The sequence below is a fragment of the Triticum dicoccoides genome, chromosome 3B (assembly GCF_002162155.2).
Source record: "Triticum dicoccoides isolate Atlit2015 ecotype Zavitan chromosome 3B, WEW_v2.0, whole genome shotgun sequence".
NCBI lineage: Eukaryota > Viridiplantae > Streptophyta > Magnoliopsida > Poales > Poaceae > Triticum > Triticum dicoccoides.
This window is the reverse complement of record NC_041385.1, coordinates 76,346,557-76,368,364: the sequence shown is the minus strand read 5'-3', so window position 1 is coordinate 76,368,364 and position 21,808 is coordinate 76,346,557. Positions and strand designations below refer to the sequence as shown.

The window sequence follows — 21,808 nt, the reverse complement described above, 5'->3', positions numbered from 1 at the left end:
TAGGCAATGGAGTTTGGGGTAAAGTGGTGGAGCTGCGCTCCAAAGAAATTCAAGAAGCCACGGAAGAAAATGCTTGGCGGCAAGGAAAACCCACGATCAACATGAGTGGCCAGAAGCACACACTCACCCTCTTCTGGCTGTGGCTGCCACTCCTTCCCCGGCAACCTCACAGCTCCGTGAGGGATCAAGCCCTCGTTGGCCATGTCGAGGAGGTCCTTCTCCGTGATGGTCGACTGGATCCAGTCTCCTTGGACCCAGCCTTTCGGCAGGCGGGATCTGGACGAGGACCCTCTACGGCTGGTGGATCTCCCCTTCGCCTTCTCCGATGCCGACGCCTTCTTGGCACGCTCCAGCGCCGCCGCCTTCTCCTTGGCCATGGTCGCCGGTGAGATGCACGAAGGGAAGTGGTGCGGGGGCGAGAGCGAGCACGCTGAGCAGGGAGGAAGGAAGCAGAGGGAGAGAGGGAGAATGCTGAGGCGTAGCACAGAAATCCTCGCCGGGCACATTTATAAGGTCCCTTCCGAGTGGCTGACATGTGGGCCCGGTTGATCTAATCATATCTGGGAGCAGTTATGAGGACTGGATACGTGGCGAAAAAGGCGGCGCGGAGATCGAGGCGTCTATGCCCCGTCCCATCCGAACGCCGCGGTCTGCCCCGCTTCGCGCGCGCCCCCAAATTTCGCACCCCGCGGAATCCGCGAGCAACAAATCAGTCTGTCAGACGCGGTGTTTCCGGCGATCCGTCGCTCGGAGATCGTCGAAGCTCGAAAGATCACTCGACGCAAAAATAGAATGGATCGAGTCGACCGAAGACAAATTGCTCCCTGTCAACGAAGAGATTCTTTGATCCAGAACAGCGCACAACTAGAGCGCAAAGGTTAATCGGAAACGACATCAACTCCTTCTTCACTCGAAGCCTCAATCCATTCGGGGGCTAATGATGGGGTTATGTACCTAGGGTAGGGTCATGGACCTGTTCCAAGTAACTTACCCTAGGACATCCCTAGAAGAGGTCGCCTTCCAGTCGACCAACGAGGATTCACTCGACTGGCCTGAAGGACTCGACCACGAAGACTCACTCGACCACCAGGAGGTCAAGAGGCACTCTGCACCGCAATGGCCTGTAATTAAGTAGACTTTATGATAGTAAAGGCACTTTATGTGGGGCGTTACCAGTAACGCCCCAGACTTAACTCACCTTAAACCCTCTCCTACGTGGGCTGGCTGGGGTCCTGGCGCACTCTATATAAGCCACCCCCCTCCACAGGCAGAAGGGTTCGGCACCTTGTAATCCATACATTGATAATCCACTCGACCGCCTCCGGGCTCCGAGACGTAGGGCTGTTACTTCTTCCGAGAAGGGCCTGAACTCGTACATCCCTTGTGCTTACAACCTCTCCATAGCTAGGACCTTGCCTCTCCATACCTACCCCCCACTCTACTGTCAGGCTTAGAACCACGACACTAGCCTATGCAAATTATCACAACATCTTGCTATATCAAATGGATGTAAAGAGTGCATTTCTCAATGGCAAGATTGAAGAAGAAGTATATGTTGCACAACCACCTGGCTTTGAAGATCCAAAACATCCTGATATGGTGTACAAACTCAACAAAGCACTGTATGGCCTCAAACAAGCTCCTCGCGCTTGGTATGATACATTCAAAGACTTCCTGAAAAGTAAAGGCTTCAAACCGGGATCCCTCGATCCCACACTCTTCACGAAGACATATGATGGTGAACTATTTGTGTGCCAAATATATGTTGACGACATAATCTTCGGCTGCACCAACCAGAAGTACAGTGATGAGTTTGGATTTATGATGCAAGAGCAATATCAGATGTCCATGATGGGTGAGTTGAAGTTCTTCCTTGGTCTTCAAATCCGTCAACAAAGAAATGGCATCTTCATATCTCAAGAAAAATACCTCAAAGATTGCCTGAAGAAGTTCGGCATGCAAGATTGCAAAGGTTACACGACGCCAATGCCAGCCAAACATCATCTTGGTCCCGACGACAATGGTAAAGAGTTCGATCAAAAGGTATACCGCTCCATGATTGGTTCTTTACTTTACCTATGTGCATCTAGGCCAGATATTATGCTTAGTGTTTGCATGTGTGCTCGATTCCAAGCGACACCAAAGGAATCGCATCACTTAGCAGTGAAGCAAATTCTTAGATATTTGGCTTACACCCCAACACTCGGATTATGGTATCCAAAGGGCTCAAGGTTTGATCTGGTTGGATTCTCGGATGCTGATTATGCTGGTGACAAGGTGGATCGCAAGTCAACATCAGGCACATGTCATTTTCTTGGTCGATCACTTGTCTGTTGGTCTTCAAAGAAGCAGAACTGTGTATCACTCTCAACTGCTGAATCTGAATACATTGCTGCTGGATCCTATTGTGCTCAGCTTCTGTGGATGAAGCAAACTCTCAAGGACTATGGCATCAATCTGAAGCAAGTCCCTCTCTTCTGCGACAACGAAAGTGCCATCAAGATTGCCAACAATCCAGTCCAGCACTCGAAGACAAAGCACATTGAAATACGTCATCACTTTCTCAGAGATCATGTTATGAAGAAAGATATAGATATCATGCACGTCAACACTGAAGAGCAACTGGCAGATATCTTCACAAAGCCCTTGGATGAGAAAAGGTTTTGCAAGTTACGGTGTGAGCTAAATATCTTGGAATCCTCTAATGTCCTGTGATCAGGCACACATCCTAACACTTATGCATGTTGATGACTTAGATGTGCAACACACATAGTAATGTATATCTTCAATCAATTAAGATTTACACTCTGAGTGTGAATACATTAACATGGAATTTGACTTCGGAGTGCCACGATAATTGTGTGTCATGTCTGGGTCTAATACTTCCTATACGGTGGGTAACGCCACCACCAAATTTCTCTGTTTGAAGTGTTTCACTCATGGCGTTATTTTGCAAAGATTTCACATTTGGTTTGTCTTCAGTTTCAATTTATCTTCGTAATTTTTCTGCGCTATAGTGATTTGATTGCATATATATATACTAGCGTTCTGTCCTCTACAGCATTCACTTATAGCTATGTCTTCAAGTTGAATCTTTTGAACTAAGTGAATGTGATCGGACCGTAATCTCTCTATGCTTCCTATCTCAAACTCTATCTATCCAAATCATATGCATTCTATTGAAACTGTCGAATGTCTTCTCTGCATCCTTGTCAGCAGAAGACACAGAGACAAAACATCAAGTCCTATTTAAATGAATTATCTAAACTGTCGATATCCGGAGAAGCCGGAACGAACATCTGACATACTTGGCGGGCGTGGGAACGTGGGACAATTCTAAATGTGTTGCATGCTTGCCACGTACCCCACGGATGTGAACAGACAGGGGCACCTGCGTAATTGCGCCGTGCTGCACACCTACTTATAAATATGTGCTCCCTGCGGTAAAGAAATCCTTCTTCCACCTCTCCACCTCTGTCAAAACCCTAGCGCCACCGCTAGCTCTCGACGATGCCAGCGATGAAGCGCTTAGCTGCCGCAACTTCTCCGACGCCTTCCTCACGCCGGCCACGGACATCGTCCTCGCCGCCGTCGCCGTAGGTGTCCTCCGTCGCCAAGTTAGGGCACGATGGACTGAACTGCTCGGTCTCCTATTCTTCCCATCTAGCAGTTCTTCGTGTGGTAATTATAACTCTATTTTCACCACCTTTTTGATCTTCAAGATTCATCCTGTTTACCGAAAGTAGTTTCTACCTATTCAATGTTAAATCGATTCTGTCTGCATCTCTTAATGCCTAGTATATTCACTTAGATTTCATATCAAGTTTGATTCCTCACTTGTACTTATTCACGAATTGGTACAAATCTGGAACCAACTCACCTATGTAAGTGAATGTCTTTGCATCATGAGGTTAATATCTTCAAACTAATTTATCTTCAAAATCTTCTGAGAATGCATATGACCTCGTCCCCTTCCCTCGCATCTCTAATGTTGTTACAGGTACATGTCCGTGGGAGAATCCCTAGGTTCTCATAGTCTGCATTCGTTTGCAGAATACTTACAGCATCATATCAATTCTCCTGAAGCCAGTTCCTGCTTGACCAGCAAGCGTAAATCTCTGAAGCCTCTGAACGTATTGAAGCCATTCAGCTTGAAGTTCATGGCTGCAGAAAAATCAGTCAGGAAGGGTGGCAGACAGCATCGTGGGGGAACTTCGAAGGATCTGCCTGAGGATCTGGCAGAAATGTATAAAACAGATCCTGAAGAAGATTACAATCAGTGCAAGACTTGAATCCAATGGATTCGACGCTATTGGGTTGAACAGTGGTACAAGTACAAGTTCGTCACCCAGGAGTACGCAGAGAAGTATGCTATCAAGAGTCCTTGGGGCGATATTCTCTATCGAGGCCTTCCCCCCAAGAACAAAGCTGAAGCCATTGCGCAAGAATTCTATCCTTGCATGGTCCGTGGGCCACAGCCTGAAGAAGCCGACCCATCATCATTGCTTTGGTGTCGCGACGACAATCTCTTCAAGCGCAACTTCCAGTTTGCTATGTCTTCAGCAAAGGAAAACAAGAAGTCATGGGGATTAGACTTCAATCCTGGTCCCTCTGCTCCCCGTGAGGATGGGACACGTGAAGCTGAAGAGAATAGAATTGGCCCCTTTGCAAACCTTGATGGTCTCATCTCCTACGTCTTGGTTCATGGTGCCAGAGTGGATCATCCCAACAATGATGCTGATTCTGATGAAGCCCCTGCTCCTACTTCAAGGCCGAAGAAGCCAAAGAAGGTTAAGATTTCATCATCAGCCGCACCTCCAAAAGCTTCTCGTGTGAAGCCATTGGCCACTGCACCTCCTGAAGCCAGTGTGCAGTCTGAAGATCAATCTCGTATCTCCAAGAAGACGGAGAAGAAAAGGCAACTTGTCAGGCATACTGATCAAGCTCTGACTCCTGCTGCTATTCTGCGTGAAGAACCCATTGATCTATCAAGTGATGAAGATCTTGCGGATGATGCTCTTGAGCAGATGATAAATAGCAAGGAAGAAGCAGAAATCTTCAGCAATTTGCCTCTCTTTGATGTGGCCATTATCCACAATTTCATTGATGAGTGGTTCGACACCCCAAACGTCAGCTTTGAAGATTTACAGCTTCCAATTGGCCTCAGCGTCTCTTTCAATGGCGCCATTGCTTCTGAGCTGGCTCTCGCTCAGCGAATCGTTGAGCTCAAGCACAAGATTGATTATGAAAAGGCTCAATTCAAGAAGCATATGGCCAAGCTGAGTGTTCAAGATGTCAGGAACTTTAAGGTCATGCTACATGAGCTTAAAGAAGCTTTTCTGAAGAAGCGCCAAGAAGCTCAAGGCTCTCGTGAGCGCATGAAGAGTTTGGCTGATAAGTGTGTGCTTGCCTACAATGAGGCTGAGAAGCGCAAGTCACTTGGCCGTCCTGGCATTGACCCCAGGATGGCAGCAAAGAAAAAGAAGAAGCTTCCTGCTGATCAGCTTGCGCCTTCAAGCCAAGAAGCTCCACGCATTATCTTCCCAAGTAGCATGACTGGCTCGAAGCCAAAGGTCACCACAACCGCTTCAGAATAGAAGAAGACGAGGGCTGCAGAGGCAGAAGCCAGAAAGAGGAAGAATACCGTAGCCTCTGATGCCGCTCCCTCCAAGAAGAAGCGCAAGACCAAGAAGAATCGGGCTGCTTCCACAGAGCCCCTCTTTGTTGAACCCATCTCAGTGATTCATCCTGCATCTGCATCTCAAGAACTTCACATGACTGTTCATGAGCCTGCTTCCACAGAGGCTCCTGAAGCTGAAGATATTCCAGCAGCTGAACCCACCGCTGCTGAAGACATTGGTTATCATGACAATGTTGAAGATGATGAAGTTCTTCCTCAGATCGAATACAATGTGGTATCATCGCCTATTCATACGAACAGCGAACTCATCAGCATTGGTCGTCCTCTGACGCCAATTGCACAGGATGATTCATGGGCTGATCACCCGCAAGAACAAGACTCCCCCATCACTCCCCAACAACAACAAGTCACAACATCCGTGCAAGCTGAAGAGGATGAGGGCCTTCCCACTCCATCTCCAAAAGCGTCGCCTATACTCCAAAGGCTTCGCAAAGGACCAAGGCCTCAAGCTCCTCTTTCGAGCGTTCTAGAAGGAGAAGTGCATCATCAACCTGTTGCACGTCAAGTGTTTTCAGAAGCCACTCCTGCTGTGAATGTCTCTGCGTCTGAAGCACCTACTGCTGAAGACAATCCGGCTGCATCAGCCGATGAAGAAAGTCAAGAAGAACGTGTCTCTACTCCCCCCATTCCTAAAGAAATAGTTCATGAAGTGAACGTGTCAATGCCTGACCCTCCAGCTCCTCAAGTGGAGGTTGAAAATCCTGAAGCTGCCACAACCAACGCAAGTGAAGCCGATGACATTGTCATGGCTGAAGCTAATATGGAGCTTGCAACAACCAGTGTGCCTGAAGCTAATGCGGCCACTTCACCTGAAGCTAGTGAGGCTACTGCTTCTGAAGCACCTGTTGTGCAGCCTGAAGCCTAAGTTGCTGCCACTGCTCCTGTTCCGCCACCAAGGCCCTATACAATTGAGCAGGCATATAACCACGGAGAGCTAACAACAGTCAGATGGCCCATTCTGGTCCTTCTGCCTAATGTCTCTGGTCCTCAATTTGACTATCATATTGAGCATAGGCCTCAAGTCCACAAGCCCAAGCCAAGACTGCCGAGGTTTCCAGGTACTGCAAACTCAGCAGGGTCCTTCAATGCTAATGGCTTCAAGAGCCACAACACATTCTTTGATAGCTCGAAGAACCCCTACACGAAGCCAAGAATTGCATCAGATCGGTTCTGGAGTCATCAGCAGCGAAGCTATTACTCCTGTGTTCTATATGATCAAGGGCTCATCTTCCCTCATATGCGCCTCGACACTGAAGCCATTACTGGACTCCCCTGCTTAGAAGAAGCACTTGACTGCTTTCGTGATGCTGGGCTGCTCAGTTTTGTCACGGATAAAGAACACTGGAATGAAGAACTATTGCTTCAATTCTATGCCACACTGCACATTCGCGGCTACAACAGAGATACGAAGACTTGGGTTCTCGAGTGGATGACCGGAAACGTTCATCATGAAGCCAAAGCTATGGATATCATCGAGCTTACAGGCCTGTCCACTCCCAGAGAACTCTATGAACCTGGCTGTCAACATCATCGCAATGCCCTGGAAAGCATCTTTCATAGGCCTGAATCCAATATGAGTCAGATGCTGAGCATGATGAAGCCTTTGCCCCGTGATGCTGAATATCCAACAGAGTTCTTTGTTGAAGACCTTGAGTATCTGCCACGCACCATATATCACATCATCAGGCGGACTCTATGGCCTATCAAAGGACATTCATCAGCGGCAAAGCTTGAAGGAGCTATGAAGACTTTGGTCTTCTACATTTTCAATGGCATCAACTTCGATGCACAAGATTTCTTCATCAGACAACTTGCTGCCTCCGGCTCTGATCTCTTTGGTCTGAAGTTTTATGCTCCATGGGTCATGCGCCTCATAAAGCAACACTTACTGTCAACTATCAACCTTCTGCTCGCAATCATGTGATTTTTCTACCTGAGGTTGATATGTCAGTTGAAGCTATATATCCTGACCCTGCCAAGAAGCCTCTTTGTCTTCAGAATGCCGAGCACCAGAGCTTCACTCAACCCATTGAAGGTGTTCAAGCAGCTACACGAATCTATCCATTGGCTGGAAATACTCGTCTGCCTCATCAAGCACCTACTGAAGCCACTGAAAGCACCATTGCTCAAAGGCCTCGGAAGCATTCTCGCGTTCTCAATGATCGAGAACTTCTTGTGGCCCTTCATCAGAAACAGGATAAACATCACTTTTGGCTCAAGAGACAGATGCAAAGCCTCTTGGTGGATGTCAATCGCATTCGCAACCTTGCCACCAAGAATGCCTTTGTTGCTCACGAAACTTGTCGGTGATCCTCGAAGAGTTTGACCCTGCTTAGTGCTGAAGCAGATCTTCAAGACGATGGCTTCAATGAAAGATTTCAGTTTGACTCCACTCCTCCATGGAATGCTGTCTTACGAAGAACTCCATCTCTTGAAGACTCTGAATATTCTTCCTCCACGGCAACGGTAAATGCCAGAGTGATCAATGATGAAGATGATGCTACTTCACCACCTCCTACTACTACTGCGCGCATCGACACTGCACCAAGTTCATCTGCACCGCCACCCAATGATAACAACCCTGCTGCTTCACCTACTCATCAAGAAGACGAGTAGATGCTCTATGTCTTCAAACCTTTTTGGTCATTACTGACAAAAGGGGGAGAAGCGTATGAGTTGATAGTCTTCAAGCGGGTTCACATGGGCGGTTGCGTTATATTTTGCCTCGTGCTTACAACTCTTGCATTTTGAAACATTTGGTTCTCTGAGTTGTAACACTTAAACTTGATGGCCGTCTGCTACTTATTTGCATTTCCACGTGCAATGATAACTTTCGCACTTAAATCATCCTGCAGACGTCCATTTTTCATTATGCATGTCATCCTATATGCTATATTATTTCATGCATGATGAATTATCTTCATAAGTTGAAGTGGATCTCCACAAGTACAACCTGCCATGTGCATTTGCATTCCAAAAGCAAAATTATTTATATGCACATCTTCAGGGGGAGCCCTTGCTACTTATGAAGACAAATTCCTATCCTCTACAATTTCACATACTTTATCCCCGTTGAAAACTTCAACCAGTTTGTCATCAATCACCAAAAAGGGGGAGATTGTAAGTGCATCTAGTGCCACCCCTAGTTGGTTTTGGAGTATTGACAACAAAGTTGGTTGAGGGACTAATGCGTTTGTGAGAATTGCAGGATAACGCAGGTAGTGTCCCTCATTGATTCGGTTTGCCTACCGGAGATGACCCCTAAAAATGTATGAAGACATTGACGACAATGGTGGTATGAGAAGATATTCATATTGAAGACTATGACATGAGAAGACATTGCGTGAAGACTATGGAGCACGAAGACTGTGTGGTTTCGTTGTTTCATTTTCTTCTTTGTTGAGTCATAGGAACCACCGTACTGTTAAGTGGGGTCCAAGTGAACTAAGTCAGAGTGACTGAAGTGATGCTCAACCTAAATCCTAAGTCTTCGAGCGAAGACAATGAGAGCAAATCTTATCCAGAGTTGGATGAGTCAGCTTTGCTTGTAACCCAAGTAAAGTTGCCGTGTGTGTTTGAAATCTGATCGTTGGAACACGTGTCAGTTCCTTAGTGACCCAGGATCATTTCGGACAAATCAGGTCGGGTTGCCTAGTGGCTATAAATAGCCTACCCCCTACACCATAAATTGGTGGCTGCTCAGAGTTAATATACGGCTTTTGTCGTTTGAGAGCAACCCACCTCGAAGCATTTGAGAGAGAGAAATCCTTGCGAGGACAAAGCCCAAACACCCAGAGCCAAAGAGTGTTAGGCATCACTGAAGTCTTTCTGTCTGTGTGACCTGAAGACTTATTACACTTGAGGACTGTGTATCCTCCAGCCGGTTAGGCGTCGCGTTCTGAGCATCCAAGAGTCATTGTGGATTGCCGGGTGAACGAAGTCTGTGAAGGTTTGGAAGTCTACCTTGAAGACTTACCAGAGTGATTGGGCGAGGACTAAGTGACCTTAGCTCAAGGGGAATAAGGTGAAGACACGGTCTTCTGAGTTGAATCTCAGCCTCCCTAACTAGACGTACAGTTGTCACAGCAACTGGAACTGGTCCAACAAATACTGTGTCTTCAACAAGCAACTGGTTCTATCTCTTCCCTCCTTTACTTTGAGTTTGTCTTCGTGAAGTCATTGCTTATCGTCTTATATGATTGACTTCATTGCTTGACTACTATTGTTGATTGGCTTCATACTATCTTCCATCCTGATCCTACTACCTAGCTGCTATTAATCTTCGAACGTTAATGCTATTGTATACTTGATTATGGCTTGCTTGTTGTAGTTTATCTTCCGCTGCATATCAATTAGGTTGTTTCTATTGTTTGTCTTTGAAACTTCCATGTTTTGAAGACTTTCATAAAAATCGCCTATTCACCCCCCCTCTAGTCGATAACTAGCACTTTCAATCCTTGGTGACATCATTGATGACTGTGAGAGGATGGTGGTTCCGGATCTTGACTTGCAGCTTGATGGCGACGGATCTGGTGCTCGACCTCGACGACTGACAGTAGCTCCGAAATTCGATGAGAATGGGGAAGATCCCTGGTCGACACAACACAATGATAAAAGGCCTCATCCTTGGCACACTTCTTCATCGGCTCACAACGCCCTTCTTGGCTATGGTTCTCCTCTGAATTCAGAGACGATGTCGGTGGTGACGGCAGTTGCCGGAATTCCTATGGTCTTAGATGTGATTTTATTTTCTTGGAGGGGTTTTACGCAAAGTTCTAGGAGCACGTGTTTTCTCTCGGACTTTCTGATCAGTTTCGCGTGTGTGTTGTATTCACTATGTTTGTGATTAATGAAATGCGCAGTAATTCTAAAAAAACATTTTTTTTCAAGATAAGACACGACACACAACCTAACATGACCAAATGGGCCGGCCCGCTCATGTGCGTCGGCCGGATAGCTCCGGGCCGTGGTCCGCACGGAACCGCCTCTGCCTCGACGAGACCTTGCATGTGACGCGCTCTGCGGCAAATTGCCGCCGCGACGCACACACGGAGCCCCAATTGGGTGGCCCATTTTAGGCGTTGTGGCGATGTAAAAAATAGCGAAAAATCCTGACGGAGGAGGGAATCGAACTCTTTACCTCCAGCTCAGGAGGCATTCCCGCTAGCGAGTCCTACTAACATTCAATAAGCGCAAAATAGTAAAGAATGTAAATACGGAGATCCGATTTTTTTTCCAGAGTTTTCGATCATTCTCTGGGAAAATATGAACAAAGTTATAAAAAATTGAGCAATGTTTGAAAGCGTGAATAGAATTTTTAAATATTGAACACTTATCGAAACATGTGAAAATATTTTGAAATTTGAACACAAATTTTAAAACAGGAACAAATTTTAAAAACTGTGAAGAATAATTGGAAAATGTGAACATATTTTCAAAATTCAGAACATTTTCTGAAATTTTGAACAAAAAAATGAAAACAGGAACATTTTTTGAACTCTTGAACATTTTTTTAAATGCGAACCAGAAGATTTTTTGAAAACACAAACACTTTTTTTAATTTGCGAACAAATTTTTTGAATTATGAACAAATTTAGAAAAATGAATAAATTTTAAATTCGTGAACAAAATTATAAAACCGCAATTTTTTTTGAAACTGCGAACATTTTTTGAATTGTGAACAAATTTTGAAACATGAACAAATTTAAAAATCGTGAACAAAGTTATAAAATTGTGATTTTTTTGAATTCTGAACAAATTTTGAAAGCATAATTTTTTTTCTAATTGCGAACAAATTTTAAAACATGAATAATTTCAACTTCGTGAACAAAACTAGAAAATTGTGAACATTTTTCAAATCTGCGAACAAATTTTGAAAACCGTGAACATTTTTAAATTGTGACCAAATTTTGGAACATGAACAAATTTCAAATTCATGAACAAAACTATTAAATTGTGAACATTTTTTGTTATACCGTGAATATTTTTTGAATTGTTAACTAATTTTGAAATATGATGAAATTTCAAAATTCGTGATTTTTTTTATAAAATTGCAAACATTTTTCATATTATGAACAAATATTTAACCCGTAAACTTTTTTGAATTGTGAACAAATTTTGAAACCATGAACAATTTTCGAATTATGCACAAACTTTGAAACCGTGATTTTTTTTGAACTGTGCAGAAATTTTAAATTAAAAAAACGAAATAGAAACAAAAGAAAAAAAAGAAAATGAAAATGAGAGAAATTAAAATTAAAAAGAAAATAGAAAAAGCAGAATAAAGAAACAAAAGGAAAAAACAGGAATAGAAAAATGAGAGAAAAGAAAAGAAAATAGAAAATAGAAAACAGAAATCTATATCTATATCTATACCTATTTTACTAATAAAGCAAGGTGATATTCTTGGTTTCGTCCCGTTTAGGTGGTCCTATGCTATGTTTTTTTATAACAATGCGTCCGCAGCTCCGTACAGTCTCAAGCTTCGATGGTTGTCAAGGTGGTATTAATCCATTGCTCATATAGGTCTCTTCCCGTATGTGTTTGCTGGTATGGGCCGCCTCCTCTCCATTGCTTCTGGGCTTGTGCAGTTGTTGGGCCTGCTCGGGCTACATAATATAGCAAAAAAATAATGTCGCGGCAGGGATTCGAACCTGTGACATCTCCGAACTTAACCACAGTTGTATTGTAACCAACTAAGCTAGATCCATCTTATGATATATATGGTGGCTTCGCTTAGTATTAAATAGTCCCACCTCGCTCCTTTAGAGTAAAATTTACCAATTTATATATGACTGTGAGTTTAGTAATAAGAAAGAGTGGCCAATAAAGGAAGGAGAGGGATACATGCACGGCATGCATTTATCTGCGTTGGTCAAAACTGGCTCGTGACTCATGCGAGATGTGCTGCCTTACATGCATAGCGGCTTGGTGGTCCATGGTTCTCTAATCAGAGAATAATCACGCCGAGAAAACGTCCTCATGAATGGACATGGTTGACGACCTGGGTTCCCGGTGGATAAAAAACGAGTACATCAAAGGAAAGTTTTCTTGTTGCATTTAATTTTACTGGCTGATTTTATAACAATTCAGATTTTTGTATGAATTTTACTGAATTGACACATCTTGGCTTTGAGAGAATTTTTATTTTGTAGCAACCGATGTGCATCAATGAGTAGCTCGCAGAGGGCGGTCCTCACATCTACCTTCACAAGTTTAGGTTTTTGAAGTTATAAATGTTGCTTTGTTTTTTAGCAAGGTAGAAACATTACTTTGTTGGCACGGTTCAAAGATAATGTGATGGTCCAAGCTTGTCGCCTTGGGTTAATCACTTTCGAAGCACCGTGGCCACGTGAACAGCCACCGTTCCTAGAGGTGGGAAGGAGCAAAAACATAGGTGCTTCCATGGACTATTTGTGGGGTGGTGGTGGTGTTCGCCAGAGGGGTAGGGGTTGTGATATTTTTTCTCCCATTGCAACGCACGGGCATGTGTGCTAGTACATAATAAAGAAAAAACCAATTCAAGGAACCTTCTAGAAGTTTTTCAAAACCAGAAAAAACCAGCTGGGAACCTCTAGAAGGTTCCCAAAACCGGGAACGTTGGAACGTTTAAACGGGCCGGCCCCGTTGCGTCGCTGCTCGGTCGCTCTCCTATGCGAAACGCCGACAGTTTGACATAGCGAGCGGCAAATAGCATTTTCCTGCCTGGACCACCCTACTAGAAATTTCCCAAACCGCCTCGAGCACCCGATCCCAATCCGAGGCTCCCAACGGTAATATCTTCGCGCCGCGCCGCGTTGCCGACCGACCGACCGACCCCTCCTGTCCTGCCCACCCGGCCCGGATCCAACCCCAACCCACCACCAGCAGCTCCATTCCCCTCCGGTCTCCGCCGTCCGCCGAAGCCGCCTCCGGCAAGGACCCGGCCGGCGACGCTGCCTCTTCCCCGGCGGGCCGCCCGCGGCCACGCGCGCCCTCCCCGCGCTCTGGCCGTGGCCGGTCTGCTCCTCCCCTCTTCGCCCGGGGCCTCGGGTCGTGCCTCTCGCCTCGCCTCCTCGCGTCTGGTTCGGATTCGCTCGTCCTCGATTCGCCGCCGGTTTAGGTTTAGAACCGCACAAGATTTTGTTTCTGCTCGTGCTCTATTCGTCAGTTTGGAGTCGCGCCTGCTCTGATTTTGCTCATCCTCGCTGTCGCCCGTTTGGGGTCGCGTTCGGTTCGATTTTGCTCGTCGCCTTCGTCCGTTTAGAGTCGCCGTCCGGTTCGATTTTGCTCGTCGCCGTCGTCCGTGTGGAGTCTCCGTCCGGTTCGATTTTGCTCGTCCTTGACGTCGTCCGTGTGGAGTCGCGTCCTATTCGATTTTGCTCGTCTTCGCCGTCGTCCGTGTAGAGTCGCGTCCGGTTCGATTTCGCTCGTCCTCGTCGTTGTCCCGATGCGCTCGCGTGTTCTTGGTCCGTCTCGCCTCGTCGGGGGTCTCCGTCTCATTTGCGAACTAGCAATTCTTTCTTTCTGCGTGCGATTCTGTTATCCGAGAGGCACTCCGGGTCCTGGGTTCCGTGTTCGCGTCGGTTGCAGGAACGAACGAGGTCTGGTTTAGAAATTGGATTACGGCCGGAGACGGGGAGCGATGTTCGTTTATCGTGCTAGTTCAGACCGGTTCCTCAGTTACGTCACCTGCGATGCTCTCTTGTGATACTCTCTCAATTCTTGGCCCTCTGTCAGTTCTTGTTGGCCCTCTGTCAATTCTTAAGTTCCAGGGTCCGCTAATTCTTGAGTTCTTGTTGTACTAGTTAGGCCTTAGGCGTGTGTGCTCTCATCTTAGGTGATTTCCTAGTTCTGATGGTGTATACTGTTTATGTTCTTTCCAATTTGTTTCTTTTTTATCATGCTTTGCTTTGTTTTGCCTGCTGCTTGACTAATTGAACACCTGCTGCTGCTACTGTTGGACAAAGGTTCCTTCTTTTCTTCCTGGTTTTGCTATTTCCATCGAAGTACTCATAGGAGTTCTAGATGAGCTGCTGCTAGTTAGTTCCCCTTAGACTACATTCTAGATTGCATAGCATAACTCAAGAATTTTGTCATTGCACATATGGGTATATATATATTTCTGTTGTGAGCATAACTCCAGAATTTATTTATCCATGAAAGCACGTTCATCACATGTTTATGCGCATGCTTATTTATCCATGAAAATTCTATCGTGTCCCTTTCCTTTGGACAAAAATTTCAACAAACCTATAACGTGGACATGTGCTGCTTGTTTTCTTGTGATGATGGTGACTAGCCCAACTCTTATGCTCTGTCATTTGTTAATCCCCAGTTAGCGTGCTTGAAAAATTATTGCTTGTCATGTTAAATTTTATGGCATCAACTCGGTATTGTGATTAATGACCTAGTATTTGTTTAGTGTATACATCTAACTTCTTTTCTCTTAAATTTTTAGTGATATGCGTGTTCTGCTATGTCTTATGTTGATAGTACATTCTTTTTCTTGTATTACTCATGTCTAGTCACTGGAATAATGCTTTTCTTGATTTGCCTAGACTTTGTGACAATTAATTTATAGTGAGATCATTGAGCTTCTGACATCCTACTGCATAAAATTCTGTTGTAATGTTTGTTGGATCATTGAGTAGTTAGTATTGATTCTGAGTTTGTTGGATCATTGAACTTCTGCGTGCGCTTCTGTTATCCGTCATTTTGTGTTTCAGTGTTTCAGATAGTGTAGACACTCGCGATCCCGCGTTTCGTTTTTGCGGCGGAGCGATGAACGATTACGTTTTGCGTTCCTGTGTTTTGTGTTCGCCATCTGGTTTTGAATTTGGATTACGGAGACGGGGAGAGGCCAGAGTAAGGTCAGTTTCAGATTGGTTCCATCGCTGCGTTGTTCGTCGGCGATTTCCATACCTCAAACGCATGCGCCCTTGTGATACTCTAGTTTGGCTCGTGGGTCGTTACGGTTGTTCTTACGTTCTTGAATAACCCATCTTATATGCAGAGATGGGGTGATCGTTATGGTTCTTCTGATTGCTGCTTATGTTGTTTCGAATTGGGTTCTTCTTGTAATGCTTTGCTTATGTTTCCAATGTCTGTCTTTCCATATATGGGGATGCGTTCAGAGGTGCAAACCGTGTAGGCCGTGGTGTGTTTATACTAACTATGCTGTGTTCTACACTATCTGATGTGGAACGTAGAAATATGTTGATATCACTTCTGTGCTAGTATACTAGATATGGTTTGTTTTATCCAAGTTATTAACCACATCTCTTACAAATTTTCCTTGAGATGGTACATGTTTATATGCTAGGAGTGATTGATGTCTTGACGAATATAATCATTTATGCTAACTTTGTATTGGTAGTTCCTGCGGTAACACACCAGTACTTGTTTACTGCAGACAATTGACTATTCTTTTTTCTGAACTTTTTTGTGATATGTGTGTTATGTGGATATCATATTCTAATGCTTTTCTAAGTATTTAAGGTACAGACTTGTGGATCTGGACATCTCACATTTGCTCTTTATTGGGTTGCTAAGGACACTGAACAGTTTGGCTGGGCCACTGCACGCCCTGGCTAATCAGGTACATTTGATTTTATGTGTAGTTGATGTTCTCTGCCACATCATGCTCAACTTGTGCTTGCCAAATGGATCTCCTGGAACAAATTGTTCGTAATAAATGAACAAATTGTAGAACTTGTGGCTGTGCTATTTACCCACTTGCTTTTGCACATGGTGTTAAGAAGAAGAAAAACATACGCCCTGTTATTTTAAAATGGTGTATTTACTGTTTTGATGCGCATAAACTGAGAATAGTCACCATATACTGCAGGAAGTGTTGCCATGGATCAAATCTGTAATGGAAGAGACTAGGAGTAACATTACAACCGACCAACTTAAAGTATATGTATGGAAGACACTGAAGAGTGGAAAGGTAGCTTATCTCAAACCGAGTTATATCTATTCAATTATCAAGCACTAATTATTGCTCAAGGACTATAGTTTTATAATACCTCATGATCTTGTCTGTGAGTAGAGAAAATAATGCAGTATAGGGAATTACTGTTGCCACTCATTTCATGCTCACATGGGTTGCATTGTAGAAACCTAAATATCTACGTATGGCTTCGTGCATCATGTCCCTCTTATGCATCGCATTTCAGAAATCTAAATATCTATGTCTTCTTTAGTGTTAATGTTTGGGAGTTCTTGTTGAAGTTGCAATTTATAATGTTTCATGGGTTTAAACTTTGTTGAGCTGCTGAAAACAGTCACTGAAATTAGCCATTAATGAGTAGTATGATTTCTATTTACTGCAATCATGTCAAAAGGTCTTGCTGGTCTTGCTATTCATATTTCTAGGTATTAGCTACCATCAAAGTAAACAAAGATAGAATAAGTGTGCTCATTTTAATTTTATAAAAATACCTAGTATTGAAAGATTATGTAGATTGAAGCTGGTTAATTAATACCTGTTCAGAAAAATGTACAGAGAATGCCTGCATTATGCTTGTCATCTTGTGAAAGAAATCCTCTAGTGAATTTACTGCTGGTCCAGTGTCTTCATGTAAATCTCATAGAGAATGTTTATCTCTAGATTTGTTCTGCTACCACAAATAACTGACATAATATATGTTTCTGTGGGCTTTGTAACTGCTCACTATATCCTCTTCGGTGACTTTGTAATTGACCTTGTTCTTATTATGTAAAAAAGTGCTGCAACATTCTTGATCTATAACTGTGCTGGCTATCTATACACAGGTTGTAGTGATTAGAGAGAAGCTTGCAGAACTGTATGAATCTGAACAAGAATGGTTGAGAGCAGCACAAATGCTTAGTGGCATTGACTTGGACTCAGGAATCAGATTGAAACAAGCTTTTGTCTCTGTTTACATGTCATTGGATTTTCTAAATCTGGGAAATCTGACCATCTTCTTAAAAACCAGGATGCTTGATGACACAAACAAATTATCCAAGTGCGTCCAGATTGCACGACTCTATTTGGAGGTTAGTCCTATTTTTAACCTTTGTCGTCATTGCATTGTCAGCTGAACTAATGTAGTTCTTCATTTCGTAGGATGATGATGATGCAGTGAATGTTGAAGCCTTTATCAACGAAGCCTCGTTTTGGTCACAAACAGCAACTAGGAAATTCTGAACTTACAATACAAGGTTTTTTGGTTCAGAAACAGTTTAATAATCTATCTGTCTACAACCAAGGATAAAAATTTAGTTCCCTTCTTATATCTCTTGTAGGTCTGCTATGCGAGAATTTTAGATCTAAAGCGTAGATTCTTGGAAGCTGCACTTTGATACTATGGTATCTCTCAAATTGTGCAACGCCAAATTGGGGATGAGTAAGGCTTACTCCATTCAGTTGTAGATTTGTTTCTCTCTTCTGCAATTTACTCCTTTCTCATGTTCTGTCTTGTATGGTTCTTTGTTTCCTTGCCGGTGTAGTGGTTGTTTGTAACAAATTACCCTACTTGATACTCATGTTTAAGTACTGCAGTGGTTCTTTGATGCAGGCAAGTTGTGTTTGGAATTGATGTTGCCTCCATATTTTATTCTCAAAAATCTTGATGGAACATGTTTCTTAGTGCTGCTGTATAACATGCACAATATTGGCTGGTGCTGGCCCACAACGCTCTCGTGTTTTTGCTACATTGTACAAGGTATTGGCTCTTAGTTCATCTCAGTGTCCTGTGATTTTACACCTTTTTTATTCAGCTTCTTATCATTAATTGCTTGAGTAACTTGTAACCATAATGATCGTCTTGTCTCTTGATCCTGTTTTGCCAATTAGAAACCAACAATGCAGTGCGGCTTTATGGAGTCGTGCCATTTATTTAGAGTTTTAGTCTCACTGGGTTAGGTTGTTACCACCTCCATTGCACGCACGCCCATTCTGAGATTTAACATTGACTATTGTTTATGAGTTTATGGGAAGTTTGCACTGCTAAACTACTCTAGTTGAATGCTGAACAAGAGATCTAAGGTTGCTTTTCACTGTTGATCTTATTTGAACTTGCAAGCAAAAATTATAAATTACTGATGTTTGGTTGCATCCATAGGTTGTTCCTGGCTGTGGTCATGGAGTTCTACATAATACAGACCAAAGATATTCATGCCAAAGGGAGTTCGCATTGAAATATTTACCCGAGGACCCACTTCTCCAACTGGTTAGTTAGAATCCTTCATCTAACTGCATGGGTTCTCTTCGGTTCGACAGTCTCAGTGCAACATATTATTATTCCCTTTTAGGAACGAAGATCTGAATCACCCTCACCCGAGGACCCACTTCTCCAACTGGTTAGTTAGAATCCTTCATCTAACTGCATGGGTTCTCTTCGGTTCGACAGTCTCAGTGCAACATATTATTATCCCCTTTCAGGAACGAAGATCTGAATCACCCTCACCCCTCTAGAGAAATCAGTTTACTCATTCAAGTTCTGGAATTTCTTTATAGTTTTCTGAGTTACTTCGGTCTTGCATATGTATTAGCTTTCTCTTCGTGCCCCTATCTATATATGCCTGTTTCTTGTGTGCAAGCGCTCCATTCTGTGTGGGTGTGTGACTTGATGGTGAATATGTGTGTGGCTTGACTGTGTGTGTAGGGCTTGACTGTGTGTGGCTTGATGGTGAAATTGTGTGTGGCTTGACTGTGTGTGTGTGTCTTGATTGTGTGTGGCTTGACTGTGTGTGTGTGTGTCTTGATTGTGCGTGTGGCTTGACTGTGTGTGGGGCTTGACTGTGTGTGTGAGATTGTGTGTGGCTTGATGGTGAATATGTGTGTGGCTTGACTGTGTGTGTGACTGTGAATATTGCATTTGCTTGATGGTGTGGCTTCTATAACTTGTGTTTTATATGTCACAATTGATTGTTGTTTATTGAATGTGAACAAACCTAACACTATTCTTTTTTTCTGAACTTCTATGTGATTATGCCAATTATGTGGATATCATATTCTTTTTTGTATTATTGATGTCCATTTTCTGGAATAACGCTTTTCTAAGTATTTAAGGTACAGACATGTGGATCTTGACATGTCACATTGGCTCTTTATTATGTTGCTAAGGACACTGATGGGTTGTGTTTGCATACAACGCAGGTATATTTATGTTCTTTACATTTTGCAATGCTGATGCCTGAAGTCCCAAAACATTTATTTAGTCAAATTTTGCTACTTCTGGCTACTTATGTTTTTAGGTGTGCTGTATCCATAAATACCTATTGGCACCTGATATTTGTGTTCAAAATGCAGTATGGGCCAACAAAATGGTCTCATTGCAAGGTGGACGTATATGCAAGCAATGTCAAGAGAGGTACTCTTTTGATTGTTTTATTTTTATGGTTTGCTAAAATGCATTTCCCCCTTTGTGCAAGACAAACAGGGAATGTTTACTAATTCAGAAACATACTGGTTACGTGAAGAGCTGATTGGTAAATATGAAGCTGATTTTGAATTCGTACATACAGATAGAAGCTTGGACTATTGAGAAACATGCACTGATTAATGCCCATTGGGTATATGGGAATAAATGGGCAGAAATGGCAAAAGTTCTTCCTAGAAGGTACTGCCAAACAACTTACATCTTATTTGGATAATGCAACCTAGCCTTGGTCCTCTTGTTACCAGATTCCTAGCCCCTGCCACTTCCTCATTCTTTTCTGGACATCATAACGTGTACCACACATTTGAACATTGCAGGAATCAGGTACTTCTATTTGTTCTCAGGTTCTTCTCACCTATAGCTAAAGTCAAAGACGACAAACCAAGTGGATTATTGCAGTTGCAAGATACACAAAATCATCAGTAACTTTCTGTCCTTTCGAATGGCCAGATTATGAATTTTGATCAGTCTGACTTGTTTAGACTAAATCCTTGATTCCTTGATAACTTTGATATACATACATGAATAATTACTTATGCTGTTATGATCATACTGATTCCCAAGTATTTTGGACTTATATGATGCTTATTACATCACAGGTCATTTGAATCTTCTTTTCTAATGACTGTTGGTGCTGCTCATGAGGTAAGCTACTTTTCTTGCTTCAAGAATAATAGAAAACATCATTTACATTGTGGCCACTCACATTTTAAGTTGCTCATGTCATTTTAGGCTAGCCATCCGCTTGGAAGCGATGAGAGGCAACCACTGTTGTCAACTTGAAACGTATAATCTTTTAGGTATGAATGGCTTACCTTAGCCAGAATTTCTATAAGAATGTTGCTCATGTTACATACCTTGCTTTCTCTAGTAAGTAGAATAAGAACACATTTAACATTTCTTTTCTGTCCATAGGCCTACAAACTTGTGGATAATCACTTAAATCAGCCTCTGACCAGCTTCCTGTTTTTAGGAACGAAGATCTGAATCACCCTCACCCCTCAACAGAAATGTGTCTAGTCATCCAGGTTCTAGAATTTCTTTATAGCTTTCTGGTTTACTTTAGTCCTATCTATGTATTTGCTTTGTGTTTGTGCCCTATCTATGTCTGTTTCTTTTTGTTTCTTGTGTGCAAGCGCTCCATTCTGTGTGTCTGACTGTGTGTGGCTTTGACTCTCTTGTGTGTGTGTGGCTCGACTGTCTGTGTGTGTGACTGTGTTTGGCCGTTGTGTGACTGTGTGTGAATGTTGCATTTGACCGTGATGTGTGACTCTGTGTGTGACTGTGTGTTTGACTCTCTATGTGTGACTCCGAATATTCTGCATTTGACTATGATGTGTGACTGTGTGTGTGACTATGTGAATATTGCATTTTGACTGTGACTATGTGTGTGATCGTGTGTGGCTTGACTCTGTGTGTTTGTGGATTGTATGCTTTGCTGAATGATTGGTTGTTGTGGCTTAACATTGCCTTTGCCGGTCCCAAGCCCGGATGTGAAAATGTGGAGGGAGTCTGTTTCAGTCTGTTTCTTGTGTGCAAGTGCTACATTGTGTGTGTGATCATGTGTGGCTTGTTTGCTTTGCTGAATGATTGGTTGTTGTGGCTTAACACTGCCTTTGCCGGTCCCAAGCCTAGATGTGAAAAATGTGGAGGGAGTCTTTTTCTGTCTGTTTCTTGTGTGCAAGTGCTACACTGTGTGTGTGATCGTGTGTGGCTT

The 21,808-nt window shown here is 43.3% G+C and overlaps 1 protein-coding gene across 3 annotated transcripts; it reads left to right on the top strand.

Annotated features, from left to right (window-relative positions):
* The first annotated feature begins 13,566 nt into the window (after window positions 1–13,566).
* Window positions 13,567–21,291, top strand: LOC119274813. Of its 3 annotated transcripts, none has more exons than XR_005135351.1 (15): window positions 13,567–16,280; window positions 16,530–16,631; window positions 17,459–17,704; window positions 17,775–17,869; window positions 17,954–18,054; window positions 18,226–18,372; window positions 18,772–18,879; window positions 18,962–19,009; window positions 19,092–19,808; window positions 19,962–20,022; window positions 20,177–20,271; window positions 20,409–20,415; window positions 20,691–20,736; window positions 20,824–20,891; window positions 21,065–21,291. XR_005135351.1 is itself a non-coding variant. In XM_037555532.1 (8 exons), exons 2-7 carry the CDS (start codon window positions 19,744–19,746, stop codon window positions 20,872–20,874), a joined length of 423 nt encoding a protein of 140 aa, XP_037411429.1. In that variant the 5' UTR covers window positions 18,863–18,879; window positions 19,092–19,743; the 3' UTR covers window positions 20,875–20,891; window positions 21,065–21,291. The 3 variants fall into 3 exon arrangements, 1 of the variants encoding a protein (XP_037411429.1); XR_005135350.1 differs by having other exon boundaries at window positions 13,568–16,280; window positions 20,409–20,513; XM_037555532.1 differs by lacking the exons at window positions 13,567–16,280; window positions 16,530–16,631; window positions 17,459–17,704; ... (2 more) ...; window positions 18,226–18,372; window positions 18,962–19,009 and having other exon boundaries at window positions 18,863–18,879; window positions 20,409–20,513.
* Window positions 21,292–21,808: the final 517 nt, after the last annotated feature.